Consider the following 18,298-nt stretch of genomic DNA (forward strand, 5'->3'; position numbering starts at 1 on the left):
AACCCTCCCCTTTCTCTGTGCCCCCCACTCTGGAACCTACAGTACGATAAAATACATTTCTATTAGAGCAGAAATTCTATAACACTTGATTTTACAAAACACTCTTGCTTACTAGTCCCAAGTCCCTTAAGGACTAGGGACAGCCTCCTCATTCTATGTCCTTTACTGCACTGTAGTTACTCATTATGTTTGTTGAATAGATAGATACAGAGGCAACATTACACATTTAAAACAATTACAGACTAACTGAAATTGTATATGGCAAGGCTATCGATGATTAATGATGTTAAATTATTTATTGCAAGAGGGTAAATACCACATCAAACTTACTACTGCATTTCTGATAAAAGTCATCCGTGCATCTTCCTGTTAAGTTTAAAAAATCAAGGAAAGACGTGGGGCGATGGACTAGTCAATGTGAGGGTGTCTTCCATCTCACAGGCTCAAAGTTTAGAGAATAAGAGACACTGCTACCGACCGTCCCTGAAATCATACCACACCTGCAGAAGCTCCATGTCTTCATGGTTCTCAGAGCCAGGAATATTCTCCATCAGTATGGCAGACATCACTCTCACATTCATTTTCACCATATCCAATTCACTGTGTAGTTTTCCAATCTGTAGACGGCAACACAATAACCAGGAAGTGAGACATAGAGAACAACTCTGCTTCCTGGTCGCAGAGAAAACGCTTCTGTAAAATTGAGGACTTTCAAATTTATATAAATGTACATATAATTATTTTACAGGTGTATAATCTGTCACCTTTTAAAAGGTCTTGAGAGCTCTTGCATTACATTTAAAAACATGCTCTAGGAAAGTTGATGAAGGGGAAAAGTCAGATTAGAACCAAGATGGAGAAAAGAGAAGATGATCATACCAGGAACCTGGACAAAACTGCAAATGTGAGTCTGGATTTCCGGGAAACCAATGGGGGAGAAAAAAAAAAATGAATGTTTTATAGTCCCATTGTATTAAAGAAGGAAGAATCAAAAGAGAAACAGATTTTTTTTTTTCCTTCCTGGATTAAATTCCAAGAGGAATTAACCACATGGACTACTATACAATACCAAATAATAATAATACGAGGTCTTTTTTTTTTTAAACTTTGGCCACACTGGGCTTTCTTGTGGTGTACGGGCTTAGTTGTCCTGTGGCAGGTGTGATCTCAGTTCTCCAAGCAAGGGTGGAACCTGCGTCCCCTGCATTGGAAGGCAGATTCTTAACCACTGGACCGCCAGGGAAGTCCCTACACAGTCTTAAATGATAGTTCCCTTATAGCAGGATAGAAATGAGCTTCATTTAATAATTGCTTGTCTAAACCTTTGATAAACAGATAATAGACAAAGCAGTAAATGTAATTTGATTGGCACAATTAATATCAGTAATAAGACTACCATTCACTGAGCTGTCTGAAATGGCATATGGGCAGTCTTATCAGGGGCAACAGGATCAGCTGCTTATATAAACTCCAGGTACAGCCAAGCCTCCACAAAGCCACATAAGCCACTAGACAAGCACAGTTGTTAAAGCTCAGGCTTTCAGAATCAGGCAGAATTCATAGGATTAATTCCACTTAGAGCTGAACCATCATACACATACACTTCAGTCCCCTTCTCTGTAAAATGAGGCTAAAAGATACCTCCACCTTATGATAACATTGCTAAGAATAAACAAACTGCAAAAAAAGTCATGAATAAATACAATCATTGCTATTGTTACCTGTTCTGGGACCAATGTAATAGTGGAGATCTTGGGAACTATAGAAGGAAGAGCTGGTGCAGAAGGAACAGACGGTGGTGGATTCAGGGACATCTATGAAAAATGGAAATATTATTATTTGAATTAACTTGGCCACTGCAAGCCCATTTTTCCATTCAGATGACTCACTCACTAGGGCGAGTCAGCCCTCAGGACAAAGCCTTCACAAAGGTCAGACTGTGGTATACACATGAATTGCTTTTTCTACCAAGGCAGGACTCACCAATCTACAGAAGGGAAGAACTACTATTTTTACATTATGGAAAGAACCACTGTGTTTATGTTATGTTTTTACATTACATTACAGGAAGCCAAGAGTTGACTTATAGTCAGTCTCTCAAAGTGTTATAAGTTCAAAACCTGAAAAGTTATTTACAGACTTGAGAGTGAATACATGTGAACATAAAGAGACTCTTCTATGGGCACAGTATTAATAAACAAATTTATTACATGACTACTAACAGAGACCCTTGCCGATCTAGCACCAATCTTTTCTTTTGAAAACTGCCCCTACTCTGCTCTACCTAAACGATTTCTATATGAAGCCATCACATTCTTGTAAGACCTCACTTAACTTGTGCAGAAATGGAAAACTGACCCATGTTGATTCAATGAGTCCTTCCTCTGCAATTGTGAGCTTTGAATCTGAAAAAGCTAAGGCTGCAACATGAAAATGTGGGAGCTATGTTGTCTACCATTAGCGCCACCCTGGGAGCCCTGCGCAGAGTCAGACGGAAGTGACTTAGCAGGCACATGCATAGCAGGCCTGGCGTGTTATCTACCACATAGAGAAAACTGGTCTGTGAGGAGAGAACGAGCTGATTGTCAAAGGGGAGCAGACAAGTAACGAGGCATTTGAATCTTGGTTCTCTGGTGTTCCAAAGATCCAGTTAACACCAGCCTTCTTGTGGCCTGGTTATTCTATGAAATCACAGATTCATCTTTTGGCTTAAGCTAGGTGGAGCTAGAGTCGTTCCTTTCAATGAAAAAAGACCCAAGCCCTTCACTGTCTTTCTCTACACAGGTCAAAAAAGGGCCTCCTACCTCTTGTCTGGCTGTTTCAGTCTCTGCATCTGATGAAGGGAACTGAACCCCTTTCTTAAGGAGGTCCAGGTACACATCTTTCACTTCACTGACATCCACGCCTCCTGGGAAACCCTGCGACCATGTCTGAATTCAAGAGACGGAAAGTTTCAGAGAGCAAAGAGCAGCGAAACAAAACACAATTCTGAAAGTGACCACCAAAAAATCAGAGACTGACAATTACGAAGCTTCCTCAGAAAGAGAAAGCTACTTTTGAATGCCATACACAAAATGTACAGTTTTTGCAGTTTTTTTTTTTGGGGGTGGGGAGCGGTTACTTGTTTTTGGCTGTGTCACACAGCAGGTGGTATCTGGGATCCTAGCTCCCTAACCAGGGACTGAAGCCGTGCCCTCGGCAGTGCAGATGCTGGAAGCACATTATCTTAACCACTGGACCACCAGGAAAGTGCAAAACGTCCATTTTTAGAGATTAGAATAATGTAAAATATTTTTAATCATCAGACTGCCATGCCTCAACAATTTAGTGAAACTCTACAATACATACTATTGATTGTTTTTTGCTGTACTAAATCTAAAATTAATAGACTCTAAAACAGCATCTGTAGATCTTTTGCCAAATAACTCTTCAGGCAGTGAGTTACTGACCACAGAAGATAGTTTCCATATCTGCAAAATAAATGTATATATCACTATCTCTTCTGTCTGACCCGGATAAAACAGAAACTGAGAGACAAGTATGGAAAAGGCTATAAATTCTTCAGAAAAAGGCCAGAGTCCAATGCCAAGAAATTATTACATGGAAAACAGAATAATAAAAACACTTTGAAGCTCAATCCCAGGCTTATAAAGGATCACTGAGCCAACTGGGAGTTAGGAAATTAAGCTTCTTAGACATTCACTATCCCATCAGGTATATAACAGACTTACCTTAATGAAATTCAAAATTCTATTCTGAATGTCTATTGGCAATGTGTATCTGGGATTCAGCAGCTTAACTAGACTATCTTTAACAAATTCCTTCTTCACAATCAGAGACTGGAAACTCGGACCACAGTTCTGCATGCACATGTCAATAAGCTGAAGAGAAAAATCAAACATTTTATCTCTTTGGCAAAACCACCTCCAAAATATAAGATAAAAATTGCTAAGTGATGATTTCCACCAGCACAAACAAAATTTGGTTATCTACTAAAATATATGGCAAAATGTTCAGTTCTGGGAATGTGAGGAAATTTAAGGCATAATGCAATTGCTTAGCAAACAGACAATCTTGTTGGGGAGCCAGGACACAATTATGAGAACTCATAACAATGTGAGGTGGTAATGTCAAGGGCCAGTGCGAGGTGCAAACAAAGCATGCTGGCTCTAGACAAGGTGACATTTGTCCTAGTGTTTCCAGCAAAGTCCTGCTGAATTCCTATTGCCCCAGCTTTATTAAGGACATCATCTCCTTTCACTTCCAAAAATGTCCTTGCCTGGATGAAAACTTACATGGTTACTCCAGCTACAGACCTTTACAGGCAGATGTGACCATTTAGGGCCAGGTGTTTAAGACTTTTGGAAAAAGGTAGTCCTAAGCTGGCCTTTGAAAAATGGTCAAGAAAAGGATAAATGCATATAAAGCAATAGTCTAGACAGGTAAATCGTAAAAAAATTTATGTACAGGTGATGAAGTGTATGAGCTGTGAGAAGGAAAACAAGTTTTCTGGTTTGTAGAGGCTTCTTTATATCGGCAAACTGGAGAGCCTGGGGAACTGGATGGATAAGTCTGGAGGGGCATCATCCAGACTGTGCAGAAAGCTGTGTGGCAATGTAAAGAATGGACATTATTGAGAAGGCACCAGGAAGCCACTGGAGGGTCCTTAGTTTGTCACCATCACACCTCCGTCCTGAACTTGAGAGAAGGTTGGTGCAGCACCCTACCAAGGCAACTGGAGGGCAAAGACCCTGAAATGATGGAGAGATCCAGCAAGGACCCCCTAATAGAGCCTGATGCAGACAGGCTTAAACTGTCTTAAACTAGGATGATGAGGGTGTAAGAAAGGGGAAGACATGAGAATTATGAAGGAAGGACTTCCAACAACTAGGTATTTGTTGACAGGGAAAGGCTGAAAGTTAAATGACTGTTACTCTGCATGAGATTGATAGCACTTTGGATGGAAATCTGGAAGTGGATGGGATAGTATGACTGGCCTAAGGTCAAAATGATGTGTTGAAACTTACATATTTTGAGTTTATAAGTGATGCAGACTGAATGTCTGTGTCCCTCCCAAATTCCTATGGTGAACCTCTTAATCCCTAACATGATGGTATTTGGAGGAAATTAGGTCATGAGGCTGGAGTCTTCATAAATGAGATTGTTGTTGTTCAGTTGCTAAGTCATGTCCGACTCTGCGACCCCATGGACTGCAGCACACCAGGCCTCCCTGTCCTTCACAATCTCCCAGAGTTTGCTCAAATTCATGTCCATTGAGTCGGTGATGCCATCCAACCATCTAGTCCTCTGTCGTCTCCTTCTTCTCCCGCCTTTCTTAGAAAAGAGGGATAAGAGAGATCTCTCCTTGGCCACATGACGATACAACGAGAAGACAGCCATTGACAAGCCAGAGGGCGGGCCCTCCTCAGACACTGGACCTGCCAGCACCCTGACCTTGGACTTCAGATCCTCATAGACTGGGAGAAATAGAAAACTCTATTGCTTAAGCCACCCCATCGACGGTACCTTGTTAGGCTGCTCAAGATGACTAAGACAAAAGGACAGAGACATTCAAGTGGAGATTTCTGGCTGAGAGCTGTACATGCACAGATACAGTTCAGGAGAGACTTAAGCCCGCAGGGAGTACCTGGGGCTGCCTCGCATGAGCAGAGAGGAGGAGGCACGGTGGGATTCAACTGGGAGGCTGGAAGGAGGATGGAGAAAGGCAGCCCAAGAGCAACCAACGGAAACTGAGGCATAAAATAAACAGAACATAATGCTCATAAAGTCAAAAGTGGGCAGGATTTTCAGGACGATGGAGTGTCAAACAGTTAGGTATATGGAGTGAGAAAAACTCAGGTAGGTTTGTTGATTAGTGGAGTCATCAATCATCTTGAAAAAAAGATTTTCAATACAGCAACATGAACAGAAGACAGGCTAAGAAAGAATGAGCTGGTAGCAGGTTTCTGAAAGTGATCTAAAAACACAATGAAATCTCTAGTGTCCATGCTTCCACCTTCTCAGAGGTCATAAAGACCATAATATGACCAGGATAGGTATAATCTCTGTAGAAAAGGAGTCCTGAAAATTGATTTTATACCATGCTCTGTACTGTGTCACTTTAATGGCAATACAAATAGAAGAAGATATGAAAGCTATAGTTATAAGGGCATCGCTGCTAAAAAAGCAACCATAAAATACAGAAGCTGAGCACATGCAGCATGTGAAACATAGGGAGAATCTTTAACCAAAGGAAAATAAAATCAGAATCCAAAACATATTAAGATGAACCTATTTTAATACAAGTTGTTTCGAGAAAGACAAGTTGAATAACAAATGGCTTTTTGCTTGATACACTATTATGATGAGGAAAAGCGCCTCTAGTTCAACGGGAATTTATAGAAATACTTCACGTGACCAGTTAAGCAGTCTTAGGCAAAATACTCTGCCTCCAAGTCTCATCTTCCGTAACAGTAAAAGAAATGCTAAATATTCCACAAACCACTTTTTACTGTTGGAGTATCAAGATTTTATGTTAATGGGCAACATTCCCAGGAGGTTACCTATAAAAATCAAAGAGTCAATATGAAATGCTGAGAATGTTAACATCTGGAGATCATAAACCATGCCCTTTGTGCTTTCCCACTGGAATCTAGAGTGTCAGGACCACTTACTTCTATGCTATCACCTCTTCCTTCATGTCACGGTACCTCTCACACCCCAGCCCACTTAGCTAAACAATAAAACTTAGAGTGGTGAATTGGAAAAATCAAATACCTTGCTTCTACACATTTTGGAATTGGGCTTTGGTGCAATTTATGTGTTCATATAACCTATGAACATGGAGCTACCCAGGTGGGATTCAACTGGGAGGCTGGATTCAACCAGGTGGCACAGTGGTAAAGAATTCACCTGCCAGTGCAAGAGATGCAGGAGATGCAAGAGATGTGGGTTCGATTCCTGGGTTGGGAAGATTACCCTAGAGGAGGAAATGGCAACCCAGTCCAGTATTCTTGCCTGGAAAACTCCATGGAGAGAGGAGCCTGGTGGGCTGCAGTCCATGGAGCTGCAAAGGGCTGGACACGACTAAGCGACTGAGCACACATAACCTATGAACCAAGAAACCATAATCTGAGGTGGAGAAGGGAACCCAGGAGGAGGCAACAACTGAGAGACTGCAGAGTATGCTGATCTGAGGCTTCACAGCTGTCCCTTTGCACGTGGCTGGGCAAATCACTTATCGTGACTAAGACTCAGGATCATCAACTGCAAAATGAGCCTACCTTCTTCCAGAGACCTGCTGTAAGGCTTAAGTGGAAAATGATGCATATGAAGAGCCTGACACATAGCAGGACCTTAATAAATGTAAGTACTGTGATTGTCTGCTCACACAGATAATTTCCCATCAAGAAAGAAAATATTGATGAGCCAAGATAAGTATTCCTTTCAAAAATGTTAGGGAAAAAAAGCTCCATGGTAGTTTTATTTCTCATGGTAAATTTCTAAATGAAACATAGTAACCCAGGCTCCAGGGTCATCCAGAGCTGAAAAACAAACTAAGCTAAGGCCACTTTAGGGGATGAGCTTACTTTGTAAGTTTCTAGAGGAATAAAGACATTTTACACTAATTCTGAAGTCCCCATAACTCACCACCTAGGGGGTGCTTCAACTAATTAACTGATTCCCAGGAACCTATTCAACCACTTTCCTCTTCACAATAATAGTATCTTGCTGAGACTTATCATAACTGACTCATTCAAGTCAAGACTAGACTCTAGATATCCATTGACGAATGGATAAAGAAGTTGTGGTACATATATACAATGGAATATTACTCAGCCATAAAAAGGAACACATTTGAGTCTGCTCTAATGAGGTGGATGAACCTAATACCTATTATACAGACTGAAGTGAGTCAGAAAGAGAAAGATAAATACCATATTCTAACACATACATCAGAGAAGGCAATGGCACCCCACTCCAGTACTCTTGCCTGGAAAATCCCATGGATGGAGGAGCCTGGTAGGCTGCAGTCCATGGGGTCACTAAGAGTCGGGCACGACTGAGCGACTTCACTTTCACGCATTGGAGAAGGAAATGGCAACCCACTCCAGTGTTCTTGCCTGGAGAATCCCAGGGACGGGGGAGCCTGGTGGGCTGCCGTCTATGGGGTCGCACAGAGTCAGACACGACTGAAGTGACTTCGCAGCAACACATACATATGGAATCTAGAAAAATGGTACTGAAGAATTTATTTACAGGGCAGCAACGGAGAAACAGACATAGAGAATAGACTTACGGATATGGGGAGAGGGTGAGATGTACGGAAAGAGTAACATGGAAACTTACATTACCATATGTAAAACAGATAGCCAATGGGAATTTGCTGTATGGCTCAGGAAACTCAAACAGGGGCTCTGTATCAACCTAGAGGGATGGGATGGGGAGGGAGATGGGAAGGAGTTTCAAAAGGGAGGGGATATATGTATACAAAAAAAACAGTTATCAGTTCAGTTGCTCAGTCATGTCCGACTCTTTGCGACCCTATCAACCGCAGCACGCCAGGCCTCCCTGTCCATCACCAACTCCCTGAGTCCACCCAAACCCATGTCCATTGAGTCAGTGATGCCATCTAACCATCTCATCCTCTGTCATCCCCTTCTCTTCCTGCCCTCAATATTTCCCAGCATCAGGGTCTTTACAAATGAGTTAGTTCTTTGCATCAGGTGGCCAAAGTATTGGAGTTTCGGCTTCAGCATCAGTCCATCCAATGAATATTCAGGACTGATCTCCTTTAGGATTGACTGGTTGGATCTCCTTGCAGTCCAAGGGACTCTCAAGAGTCTTCTCCAAGACCACAGTTCAAAAACATCAATTCTTCAGCGCTCAGCTTTCTTCATAGTCCAACTCTCACATCCATACATGACTACTGGAAAAACCATAGCCTTGACTAGACAGACCTTTGCTGGCAAAGTAATGTCTCTGCTTTTTAATATGCTGTCTAAGTTGGTCATAGCTTTCCTTCCAAAGAGCAAACATCTTTTAAATTCATGGGTGCAGTCACCATCTGCAGTAATTTTGGAGCCCAAGAAAATAAAGTCTCTCACTGTTTCCACGGTTTCCCCATTTATTTGCCATGGAGTGATGGAACTGGATGCCATGATCTTCATTTTTTGAATGTTGAGTTTCAAGCCAGCTTTTTCACTCTCCTCTTTCACTTTCATCAAGAAGCTCTTTAGCTCCTCTTTGCTTTCTGCCAAAAGGGTAATGTCATCTGCGTATCTGAGGTTATCGATATTTCTCCCTGCAATCTTGATTCCAGCTTGTGCTTCATCCAGCCCGGCATTTTGAATGATGTACTCTGCATATAAGTTAAATAAGCAGGGTGACAATATACATCCTTGACGTGCTCCTTTCCCTATTTGGAACCAGTCTGTTGTTCCATGTCCAGTTCTAACTGTTGCTTCTTGACCTGTATACAGATTTCTCCGGAGGCAGGCAAGTGGTCTGGTATTCCGATCTCTTGATAGAAAGAGTTATAAAGCCTCATAACTAAATGGTTTTTAAAATAAGACAAAACAACAGGCTTCTTGACAAAACCGCACCACCAACTGATAGTAGGAAATCAGAGTCTAGTCAGATCCCAGCAAAGGCTAATCAAGGCTAACAAGTCCATGGAGAACCTAAATGACAGATAATACAAAGGACATTTATAATCGACTTTGACAGGCTCTCATCACTTCACCATGATAAAATGGAAATGTAATATATGAGGATCCACTGTTAAAGAGTTTATTGGTAAACAAATAACTGCCTTTGACAGACACTGGATATTTGTTTCTGTGACTAATTTCTCTCATAATTCAGTTAAGTTCAGTTCAGTCACTCAGTTGTGTCCGACTCTTTGCGACCCCATGAATCGCAGCACCCCAGGCCTCCCTGTCCATCACCAACTCCCGGAGTTCACTCAGACTCATGTCCATCGAGTCAGTGATATCCATCCAGCCATCTCATCCTCTGTCATCCCCTTTTCCTTCTTCCCCCAATCCTTCTCAGCATCAGAGTCTTTTCCAATGTGTCAACTCTTCGCATGAGGTGGCCAAAGTACTAGAGTTTCAGCTTTAGCATCATTCTTTCCAAAGAAATACCAGGGCTGATCTCCTTCAGAATGAACTGGTTGGATCTCTGCTTAAGTTTATATTAAAGTCTGTTCTAAAAAATTAAACACACCACTCCAGTGCAGTGAGTAGTCTGAGGTGAGGTGCCTGTGCCATTAAATAAAGAACTCAGGGAAAGCTGCATGAAGCTATCAAGAATCAAAGGCCAATTCAAAGAAGTCCAAGAAGCAGGAACCTTAATGAACTCTGCCCCTAACAATGAGGAGCTATTCTGGCTCCTAACCTGTGACTCTCACCTCTACTTTGGCACAGGTCTTAGACTCACTTGCTGTCACGTGCTGGTATGGAAATCAGGAGGCGAGAATGAAACAGTTACCAGAGATGGAACAGGGAACAGCCTTCCTGTGAGCAAGGCCTGAGTGATCAGATGACCTGCAGGAGAGAAAGTGTGGGGACTCACAGAGAGATGGGATATAAGACACAACACTCGGGAACAGCTCAGCTTCCTCAGGGGAGAGTCCTGATTCGTCCCGAGGGAAGGAAGCTGGATGGAGGAAGTGATGGACCAGGGACAGAAAGCCACCACCGAAAGGTCAGGTAAGCTGGCTGTAACAGAGAGACAAAGGTATCATACAGAATCCACAGCTGTCAGAAGGTGAAACACAGCATGCTAAAATTCGGAAAATGGCGTAAATTCATCTTCTGCCCTTAGGTTCCTCAGTCAATTCTCCTAACCTTCAGCAGCCCTGGGACGTCCTCCATTTCAGGGCACAGCTGTATACCTTTCTACCCCAAATCACAATCACTCCCTGAGTCCTTCCTGGATGCTAGGAGAAGGGGATGGGGGCTGAAGGACACTCAGTCAGTCAACACCTAATACCCAAAATCTTCCACCACAAAGAAGTTGAAGACACAAATGAAACACAGTGACTGTTCTTTCAAGGGGCATGATTTGTTCAGGCAAGCAAGGTGGTGTGGGGCCAGGGCATGGAATTTAGAATCTGAGACCTGCACTGAAATCTTGCCTATGCTACTTAAAAGTTGGAGGGGGGAAAAAAAAAAACATCACTTAATCTCACCAAGTATCAGTTTCTTCATCTGAGAAGTGGAGTCAATAATACAACTTCTTCACAGGGTTGTTGAGAGCATCAGCCAAAGTGAAAGTGAATGTCGCTCAGTTGTGTCCAACTCTTTGTGACCCAATGGACCACAGGCTGCCAGGCTCCTCAGTCCATGGAATTCTCCAGGCCAGAATCCTAGAGGGGGTAGCCTTTCCCTTATCCAGGGGATCTTCCCAACAAAGGGATTGAACCCAGGTCTCCTGCATTGCTGGTGGATTCTTTACCAGCTGAGCCACCAGGGAAGCCCAAGAAGACTGGAGTGGGTAGCCTATCCCTTCTCCAGCAGATCTTTCTGACCTGGAAATCAAACCAGCATTTCCTGCATTGCAGGCAGATTCTTTACCAGCTGAGCTACCAGGTAAAGTACCAGGCAAAGGTGATTTTCCATCACCAACCCACTGTTCTCCTATTTCCCCTGGAGCACCTTACTCCTCTCTCTGGTTCCCTCCACTCCATGACCTTCCTGAGGAGGTGACCATGGTGAAGGAGAGGGGAGAGGTCCAAAAAGGTGGAGGAGACGATTCCTCTAAAACTGTATTCTGACCCTAACTTGTAGGGTTTCTTCAGTGACAGGATCATTAAGACTTCATTTCTTCTCCAAGTAAGCAAGAAGTGCTAAGTTCTTTTCCCCTTGAAGCTAGAAAAGGGGGGCAAAGCTCAGCTCTGCTCCACAGCCCTCTAGATAACCATGCCCAACCCTCCTAAGGGCAGTCTGATGCTGGCAGAGGAGCGCCACAGCCTGGTGTGGCGTGGGGCCAGAAGGAGGTCAGCAAAGGCACTCAGAAGACACCAGAAAGCACACAGGTCAGGCAGCAGGCAGGGTCTACAAAATGTACCGACGTGAAAGTGGCAACTCATCCAGCAACTGCAGGGGTCACACAGCCAAGGTTGGGGGAAAACGGGAACATATCAAATAAATGTCTACAGCCATATCAAGAAACACGGTGCACAGAATTGTTTCTATCAACAAAGAACTTAATTCAAATTACATCAGGCAGCAGAACTTGGCTGGACCCTAGAGAGCTGCCAGCACCTAAGAATTCCAGAGATGCGCAAGCAAGGCAGGGAGCTAAGAGGGGGGCGTTTTTCAAGCTTCAGTTCTCCCCAAGTGTAACACATACACAGACTTCTTGATCAGCTCAGTTCCTCCAAGTTGTTCATTACCAGTTCTTATCTCCTAACCAGGAAAATATGATTTTCCAGGAACACTCATTTTCCACCAAATTAAATGCTCTTACAACTAACCAAACTCCCTTGATTCTGTAATTCTCAGTAAATGAATCATTTTAATCCATACTGTACATATTTTTTGCTCACCTATTATCTCAGAGTATTTGTATCCTTTAGACACAAAATTAGAAATGTGACTATAACTTAGGCAATCTTAATCTCAATTTAACATTAAAGTACTTACTGACAAGGTGAGTTGGATTTCTTTATGATTATAGTTTTTGGAAATCCTTTTCTTCAAAGCTTTTACTGCATCTTTTGGCCTACAACAATAAACACAGTAAAATCATCAATGCAGGCCCTGTGGAAAGCAAGTCTGTCTCTGAAAAGCACTCTGCAGCGTGAAAAGAGGAACGGCTGAGGAGACACCCAGGGTCTTAGTTCTGCTGTGTGACACTGAGCAGATGACTGCACTTGTTAGACCCGTTTCCTCATACATCTAGGCAGACAGTACCAACTACCTCCTTGTGAAAACCAAGTAACGTATTCAGATGATCACGGCCTAGAAAGCACTACATGTGAAACGCATTCACACCCACAGCCCTCTCTATGTCAATGCACAGAACCACCTTACCCGAAATGAATTTCTGAAAATGTGACCTATGTTTATTATTAGTATTTCCTACACACCCTATTGTTGTTTTTGTTGAGTTGCTAAGTTGTGTCCAACTCTTTGAGACCCCATGGACTGTAGCCTTCCAGGCTCTTCTGTCCATGGGATTATTTAGGCAAGAATACTGGAGTGAGATGCCATCTCCTCCTGTAGGGGATCTTCCTGACTCAGGGGTCAAACCCTCAACTCTTGCGTCTCCTGCACTGGCAGGCAAATTCTTTACCACTAGCACCACTTGGAAAGCCCCAAGCACCCTACAGGCAGTGGGATATAGGAGGAGGAGTTAGGACTAACTAGGACTAATTGATGCTACAATTTTATGTTACAAAAGGAAGAACCATGTATAAGTAGACAGTCCAAATTCGCTTCAAGATGATCAGTTTCAGGTAAGTAATGTGGATGTAATGTACAGCATGATGACTGTAGTTAATTCTGCTGTATGATATATTTGACAGCTATTAAGACAGTAGACACTAAAAGTTCTCATCACGAGGGAAAAAATTGTCTTTGTAATTTTATGAGGCGTAACTGTGATGCTAACTTATTGTGGAAATTGTTTTGTAATATATGTAAGTCAAGTCATTTGCTGTACATTTTAAACTTATACAGTGTTGTATGCCAATTACACTTCAAAAGTTAAAAAAGATACAAATCCTTTTTGCATATTACCTTCTAATTTTGTTATGTTTGCATGGGTAGAATTTCTATTTTATGATAATATAATTATATAACATTACATATATTTACAATTGTAACTCTTATAATAGATATATTTCTAAAAGATCATATACAAAATCTAAGATTAAACTCTTGGAAAAGCTTAAAAGAATAAAGATACTGTTTTAAAAGAAAAAAATTGGGGAATTCCCTGGTAGTCCAGTGGCTAAGACTGTGAGCTCCCAAAGCAGGGGCCCAGGTTTGATTCCTGGTCAGAGGACTAGATCCCACATGCCACAACTAAGACCTGATGTGGCTAAATAAATAAATATAAATAAAAAAGAAAAAAAAAATAAGTAAAACAATTTTACACTGAGATCCCCTTTTTGCACTATCAAGGAAGAACTCAGTATTATAAGTGAAGAAAAGGTTCAGAAGAACCAAATACGGGAAATAAGATTATAGAGAAACCATTATAAATACTTAAAAGTACTAGTTAGTACTTTAAGCACTTTCCACTGATAGAGTCAACAATTAAGTGTAATGTTTTCTTCATCAGCATCAGTTCTGTTCAGTCACTCAGTTGTGTCCGACTCTTTGTGACCCCATGGACTGCAGCATGCCAGGCTTCCCTTTCCATCACTAACTCCTGGAGTTTACTCAAATTCACGTCCATATGCTGTCGAGGTTGGTCATAGCTTTTCTTCCAAGGAACAAGCGACTTTTAATTTCATGGCTATGGACACCATCTGCAGTGATTCTGGAGCCCAAAAAAATAAAGTCTGCCACTGTTTCCACTGTTTCCCCATCTATTTGCCATGAAGTGATGGGATCAGATGCCATGAATGTTAAGTTTTAGTTTTAAATAGAATGTTAGTTTTCTGAATGCTAAGTTTTAAGCCAACTTTTTCACTCTCCTCTTTCACTTTCATCAATAGGCTCTTTCTGCCTCTTGTCTTCTGTCACAAAGGTGGTGTCATCTGCATATCTGAGGTTATTGATATTTCTCCCGGCAATCTTGATTCCAGCTTGTGCTTCATCTAGCCTGGCATTTCACATGATGTACTCTACATATAAGTTAAATAAGCAGGGTGACAATATACAGCCTTGACGTACTCCTTTTCCTATTTGGAACCAGTCTGTTGTTCCATGTCCAGTTCTAACTGTTGCTTCCTGACCTGCATACAGGTTTCCCAAGAGGCAGGTCAGATGGTCTGGTATTCCCATTTCTTTAAGAATTTTCCACAGTTTGTTGTGAGCCACACAGTCAAAGGCTTTGGCATAGTCAATAAAGCAGAAGTAGATGTTTTTCTGGAACTCTCTTGCTTTTTCCATGATCCAGGGGATGTTGGTAATTTTATCTCTGGTTCCTATGCCTTTTCAAAATACAGCTTGAAAATCTGAAAGTTCACTATTCATGTTTTGCTGAAGCCTGGCTTGGAGAATTTTGAGCAATACTTTGCTATTGTGTGAGATGAGTGCAATTGTGTGGTAGTTCGAACATTCTTTGGCATTGCCTTTCTTTGGGATTGGAATGAAAACTGACCTTTTCCAGTCCTGTGGCCACTGCTGAGTTTTCCAAATTTGCTGGCATACTGAGTGCAGCACTTTCAGAGCATCATATTTTAGGATTTGAAACAGCTCAACTGGAATGCTATCCCCTCTACTAGTTTTATTCATAGTGATGCTTCCTAAGTCCCACTTGACTTCACATTCCAAGATATCTGGCTCTAGGTGAATGACTACACCATTGTGATTATCTGGGTCATGAAGATTTTTTTGCATAGTTCTTCTGTGTATTCTTGCCACCTCTTCTGCTTCTGTTAAGTCCATACCATTTCTGTCCTTTATTGTACCCATCTTTGCATGAAAAGTTCCCTTTTTATCTCTAATTTTCTTGAAGAGATCTCCAGTCTTTCACATTCTATTGTTTTCCTCTATTTCTTTGCATTGATCACTGAGGAAGTCTTTCTTATGTCGCCTTCCTGTTATTTGGAACTCTGCATTCATCAACATAAACTAAGATAATCTCGTTAGCTGTTCATGATTACTTCAAATGTGCAGGAAAATCAAGAGAACTGTATCCCTTACAACAAGTTATAATTCAGACTAAGTCACAAAATAGCCTTAATGATTTTGTTTTTTAAATTTCAACTTCTTAAAGTTTAAGAAGTGTAACAAAAGATACCATATTGTTTAAGAACTGAGTGTAAACATGGATGAGTTGGCATTCAGAAGAAAAAACTTGTCTTGTGACAGGCAGAGGAAAACAACTGCTAGATTATTTTCTGGTTGATAATGACAACTGCTCAGAGACAGTTCACCACCAGGAGTCCACTAGCTTCTTCATAATATTTTTCAATTACAATAACATAAAATATTGGCCATCAAAGCAAGAAGAATTCCTAATGAAGGAAACAATATCTCCCCCTCTCCTTAAAGAATAAGGGATTTGAGCCTCACAGAGACAAAATTTGAAATTATTAAGGAAAAGGCAAAGAGAAGAATTATAATGGATTCTCAGATATTCCACATGCTGAAAAAAACAGCCATCCTAATATTTCAAGCTGACATGTCTTCAAAAGGCAGTGGGTGCTTAAAAGGTGATGGAAACACTATTTCAACAAGAAAACCAAAGTCTGCAAGAGAAAACTCAAGTTTGCAGGAGAAAACACACTATAGTTCTGATGCTTCTTACGAGACAAACACATGAACCACACTCTGAACTCACCCATCCTGGGTGGTGTTAATTATGTCACAGATGTGCATGAACTGGCCCCAGTCTTCCGTCTGCACTCCAGCAAATGTAGCCTTTTCTGCAAAGAAAAAGTTATGTTGAGTTTGAGCTATAACAGAACAAAACATGTCTCAAAAAAAAGTGAAAGTGTTCATCACTCAGTCACGTCTGGCTGTTTGTGACCCCATGGACTATAGCCTGCCAGGCTCCTCTGTTCGTGCAATTCTCCAGGCAAGAATACTGGAGTGGGCTGCCATTCCTTTCTCCAAGGGATCTTCCCAACCCAGGCATTGAACCTGGGTGTCCTGCATTGCAGGCAGATTCTTTACTGTCTAAAGCACCAGAGAAGCCCCAAACATGTCTGGTTTTCTAGAAACAATCTGCCTGGGGTTCCCTAGCAAGCACCATTAAGTTTACATCACCAAAAGACAGACAGTTTTTTTTTTTTTTTTGCACAATTCCCAGTAATTCAAGAATCAGTCAAGATCCAGGTTCAGAGTGCTGCTGTTGCCACAGTAATAAATGACCTATTAATAAAGGCTTCAGGGCCAGAACAGCCCACCTAAATCTCCATCTGCCTGCCTGTCTTTCAGAGAAGGCATACTGCTAAGTATTTTATGCAATTTCACTTAACCCACTGTCAGAGATGATGACACCGAAGTTCAAGAAGGTTAAGGAAATTACCCAAGGCTACACAGCCAGTACAAGGTAGAACTAGCATCAAATCTAGGTTGTTTTTGTTTGCTTTTTAAAGTCACGTATTCTCCTTGGCCGAGTGGTGTTGAGAAAAAGAGAGATCTACTGAAACTGCCTGTGTACTTGCCAGCACCTGTATTAACCAGCGCTGCACCAGACATAACTTGAAGGCTCCTGTACCTGGAACCTGATCAGTAGACAATCAAATAGTTTTTCCCTGTCCAGACAGCCTCCTTAAGAATACAGAATGCCACCTACAAAGAGGATCATAGAACACTCAACCTGAGTGATCTTAACATCTTTCCTAAAAGGAAAGGAGAATATTCCTGAGCGTGAAAACATGAGGACCAACAGGGAAAGGAGCAAAAATTAATTAAAAGGATTAAAAAGAGGATAAAGGTTTGGCTGGCGGAACTCCAAAGCCAATCCTGCTCCCCACCTAGGAGAAGCACTATCTGCATTTGGCATTCAAAATGGACAAAGCTTACCAAACTTGTGTTTAGTCACAAGGTTCTTTCAGCCAGTTTCTTTGCTCCCCATTCCATGCTCCTTCCTCCCACCTTCCCATCTTCCTAGAAATCTCCTACTCATCCTTCAAAAGCCATGGCAGAGTTAAGTTCTCCCTTTTCATAAGTTTTGGGTGTTTTACATTTCTGTTCCTTTGCAAAGGTACTGTACTATAATCACTTCCCCATATAAGTGTGCATCTTCCCCATACTTTGATGTCTGAGACCAGGTCTTGCCTGTGCCTGCTTCAGGTCCAGGCATACAGTTGGCAGTCAGTAAACGTGCAAACCACCAAAGAATAAATCAGATTATGAAGATGCAGTCCGACTCCATTTCTGGTCAGAGCTTATTTTAACACCCGACAGAGAAAAAGCCAGCAACAGTTTGGAAAGCATTTCCTCCTCAATGGAAGTTACACTCACTATCTCATAAAGTTGTGGGAACCAAGCTTCAGGTTGAGTGGCATGTACTTTTAAAAGAGCAGTAAACTAAGCTGCAGGATAAACTGTCCAAATTTGAGTCTCCTGATTTCCTCGTCCCACCAAGTTCGCCGACATGATCACGCTCTGCTTGGCACCTCCGGGCACGGGTGTTACACACGATTCCCGAGGGAGGCACG

The 18,298-nt window shown here is 41.8% G+C and overlaps 1 protein-coding gene across 2 annotated transcripts in view; it reads right to left on the minus strand.

The window, feature by feature from the left end:
* Nucleotides 1–18,248, minus strand: part of TOM1L1 (target of myb1 (chicken)-like 1) — a 61,567-nt gene extending 43,319 nt beyond the window's left edge. Inside the window, exons 1-7 of one of the 2 annotated variants that reach the window (XM_010837488.1) lie at nt 18,102–18,243; nt 16,471–16,555; nt 12,654–12,732; nt 3,732–3,881; nt 2,805–2,930; nt 1,722–1,814; nt 501–617 (exon numbers count right to left, since the gene is read on the minus strand). In XM_010837488.1, the coding sequence (XP_010835790.1) occupies nt 501–617; nt 1,722–1,814; nt 2,805–2,930; nt 3,732–3,881; nt 12,654–12,732; nt 16,471–16,508 (603 nt within the window). In that variant the 5' untranslated portion in view covers nt 16,509–16,555; nt 18,102–18,243. Of the gene's footprint in view, nt 1–500; nt 618–1,721; nt 1,815–2,804; nt 2,931–3,731; nt 3,882–12,653; nt 12,733–16,470; nt 16,556–18,101 lie in introns of both variants that reach the window. The other variant, XM_010837487.1, reaches the window with a different exon arrangement.
* Nucleotides 18,249–18,298: the final 50 nt, after the last annotated feature.

Source organism: Bison bison, unplaced genomic scaffold (assembly GCF_000754665.1).
Source record: "Bison bison bison isolate TAMUID 2011002044 unplaced genomic scaffold, Bison_UMD1.0 scf7180017864075, whole genome shotgun sequence".
In the NCBI taxonomy this organism is placed as follows: Eukaryota; Metazoa; Chordata; class Mammalia; order Artiodactyla; family Bovidae; genus Bison; species Bison bison.